Consider the following 2,040-nt stretch of genomic DNA (forward strand, 5'->3'; position numbering starts at 1 on the left):
CCCTCGGACTCACTGTTGCCTTTATCGCCCCCTGCCGTCTGACCGCAGCACTGCTTCCCTTTTTAAATGTCTCCCTTATGTGCCCCTTGGCTCGTCTACGGGTCTCGAGGAGGCTGGCAGGGAGAGCGGAGTCCCCACGGCTGTGCAGCTTTTAAACCCCCCAGCTCGGCGCTGGCGCACCGTCACCCCCTGTCGTTGAGATCGGCCGGCCGGGTGGCGCAGCGTGCTGCTCGGGCTCGGACCGCGAAGACAGGCGCCGGGAGAGGAGCGGGTGATTTCAAATCTTTTATTACAATAAATAAAAAAGCAAAACAGTTGACGTGTGACAATAAATAAGAAGCACAATATTAACAAGAGAATTTGTTCCTGTCGCCACGGCCAGTCCAGCGCTTCGTCGTGACGTCGTCAAGCATCCCCAAAAGGTCCGAATGTAAACAGCTCCTCGTCCTCCTGACGCCCCTCAGTCCAAAATGAGAGCGGGCGGCGCTCGGGATCGGGGAGGGACAGGCAGGTCCTCGGTGCCCCACGGCTGCCCCGGTCCGTCCGTGCCAGTTCGGTGGTCAAGTCCTCGGTGGCTCCCCGGCCAAGGCGCTCAGCTGATGACACATCGCTCCTTGTCCTTGGCCTGGCCGCCGCCAATCGCCTTCTCGCGGATGTACATGAGGTCGCTGTGGACGCTGGGGCGGCGGGCGAAAGGCGCTACAATCCCGTAGGCGTCGCCGTCTTTGATCTTTTTGCTCTTGAGGTTTTTCCGGTGCAGAATGTCGCAGTACTGCACGGAGACCTTCCGGTGGAGGTCCGGACTCATCTCGTAGGGCAGCTTGGCCATGGTGAACAGCGTCTGGAACATCAGGTCCACGTTGCTGTTCCTCTTGGCCGAGATCTCGAAGTAGGCGCACGAGCGGTCCCCGGCCACCAGCTGCTCGATTTCGTCGCGCTGCACCTCCCGGTAGAAGTCCCGGTCCAGCTTATTGCCGCAGATGACCAGCGGCACGTCCACGTTCTCCTTGGTCTTGCTCTTCAGGCAGGACTTGGTCTCAAAGATCTGCTGCTTCAGACGCTGGACCTCCACGAACGAGTCCTTGTTGTCCAGGCTGAAGACGAGGATGAAGACGTCACCTGGGAAGAGAGGAAGGGGACAGGAGGTTAGGACACGCAGGGAAAACCAGAGGGACACGTTACGGTGTCAAGAGGGGCGTGTGGACCAAGTGGGGACCACCTCACAGTAATGATAATAATAATAACGAGAACAGAAGGGCCGCTCGTTGGCGCTCTCGGGCTTTGCTCGGACCACTTCACCCATCTTCGTGCAAGGCGCTATAAAAACAGGAGCTTCCTACGACACCCACTGCCCTTGGTGAGAAGTCCCCCAGTCATGAAGTAGTCCTACCTGTCAGTATGGAGAGCCTCCTCATCGCCGGGAACGGGTGGTTGCCCGACGTGTCCAGTATGTCCAGCTGGTAGACGGCCCCTCGGATGCTGTAAAACTTCCTGTGGAAGTCCTCGATGGTCGGCGTGTACTGCTCGTCAAAGCGGCCCGTCAGGAAGCGGGACACGATGGACGTTTTGCCCACCTTAGTGGAGCCCAGGATGACCATCCTGTAGCAGTTCTTGGCCGGGATGTCAAACTCGTTGTCGGGCGGTGACATTTTCTTGATCATCTCCGTAAGTTTGGGGTTTGCTCGGCTACTTTTGGGTTTCTGTCCCCGCCCGCTTTGTTTTCTGCGCTTCGGCTCTGCTCGTCTGCTGAGGCTGCCGGTGAGCGGCGGGGCTTTATAAGGCCCGAGGCTCCGCCCCCTGACCCCCCCCCCCGCACCAGCCCGCCGAGCGCTCAAGGCTGAGGACACCGAAGGCTTCGGCTTGTGCGTCAGCCGCCGGGCAGCGGTGACAAAAGGGACCGTGCGCGGGGACCTCGCTGAGCGGACAAACTGCCCGTTCGAAAGGCTCCTCGGGTGTTTGCGATTCTTTAGAGCGCCTTTCCCAGGTGAGGGGCCCGGGGGGGGGGGGGGGGTCATAAGACACGTTTGGGGTCCATGCGGA

At 60.0% G+C, this 2,040-nt stretch overlaps 1 protein-coding gene across 1 annotated transcript; it reads right to left on the bottom strand.

The window, feature by feature from the left end:
* Positions 1–272: 272 nt before the first annotated feature.
* On the bottom strand, positions 273–1,759 carry rasd1 (RAS, dexamethasone-induced 1). Its single transcript, XM_028812584.2, has 2 exons — positions 1,391–1,759; positions 273–1,119 (listed from the first exon to the last, which is right to left on the bottom strand). The coding sequence occupies exons 1-2, from the start codon at positions 1,659–1,661 to the stop codon at positions 593–595; spliced, it is 798 nt and encodes a 265-aa protein (XP_028668417.1). The 5' UTR covers positions 1,662–1,759; the 3' UTR covers positions 273–592.
* Between the last annotated feature and the right edge of the window lie 281 nt (positions 1,760–2,040).

Source organism: Erpetoichthys calabaricus, chromosome 11, assembly GCF_900747795.2.
Source record: "Erpetoichthys calabaricus chromosome 11, fErpCal1.3, whole genome shotgun sequence".
NCBI classification, from domain to species: Eukaryota; Metazoa; Chordata; class Cladistia; order Polypteriformes; family Polypteridae; genus Erpetoichthys; species Erpetoichthys calabaricus.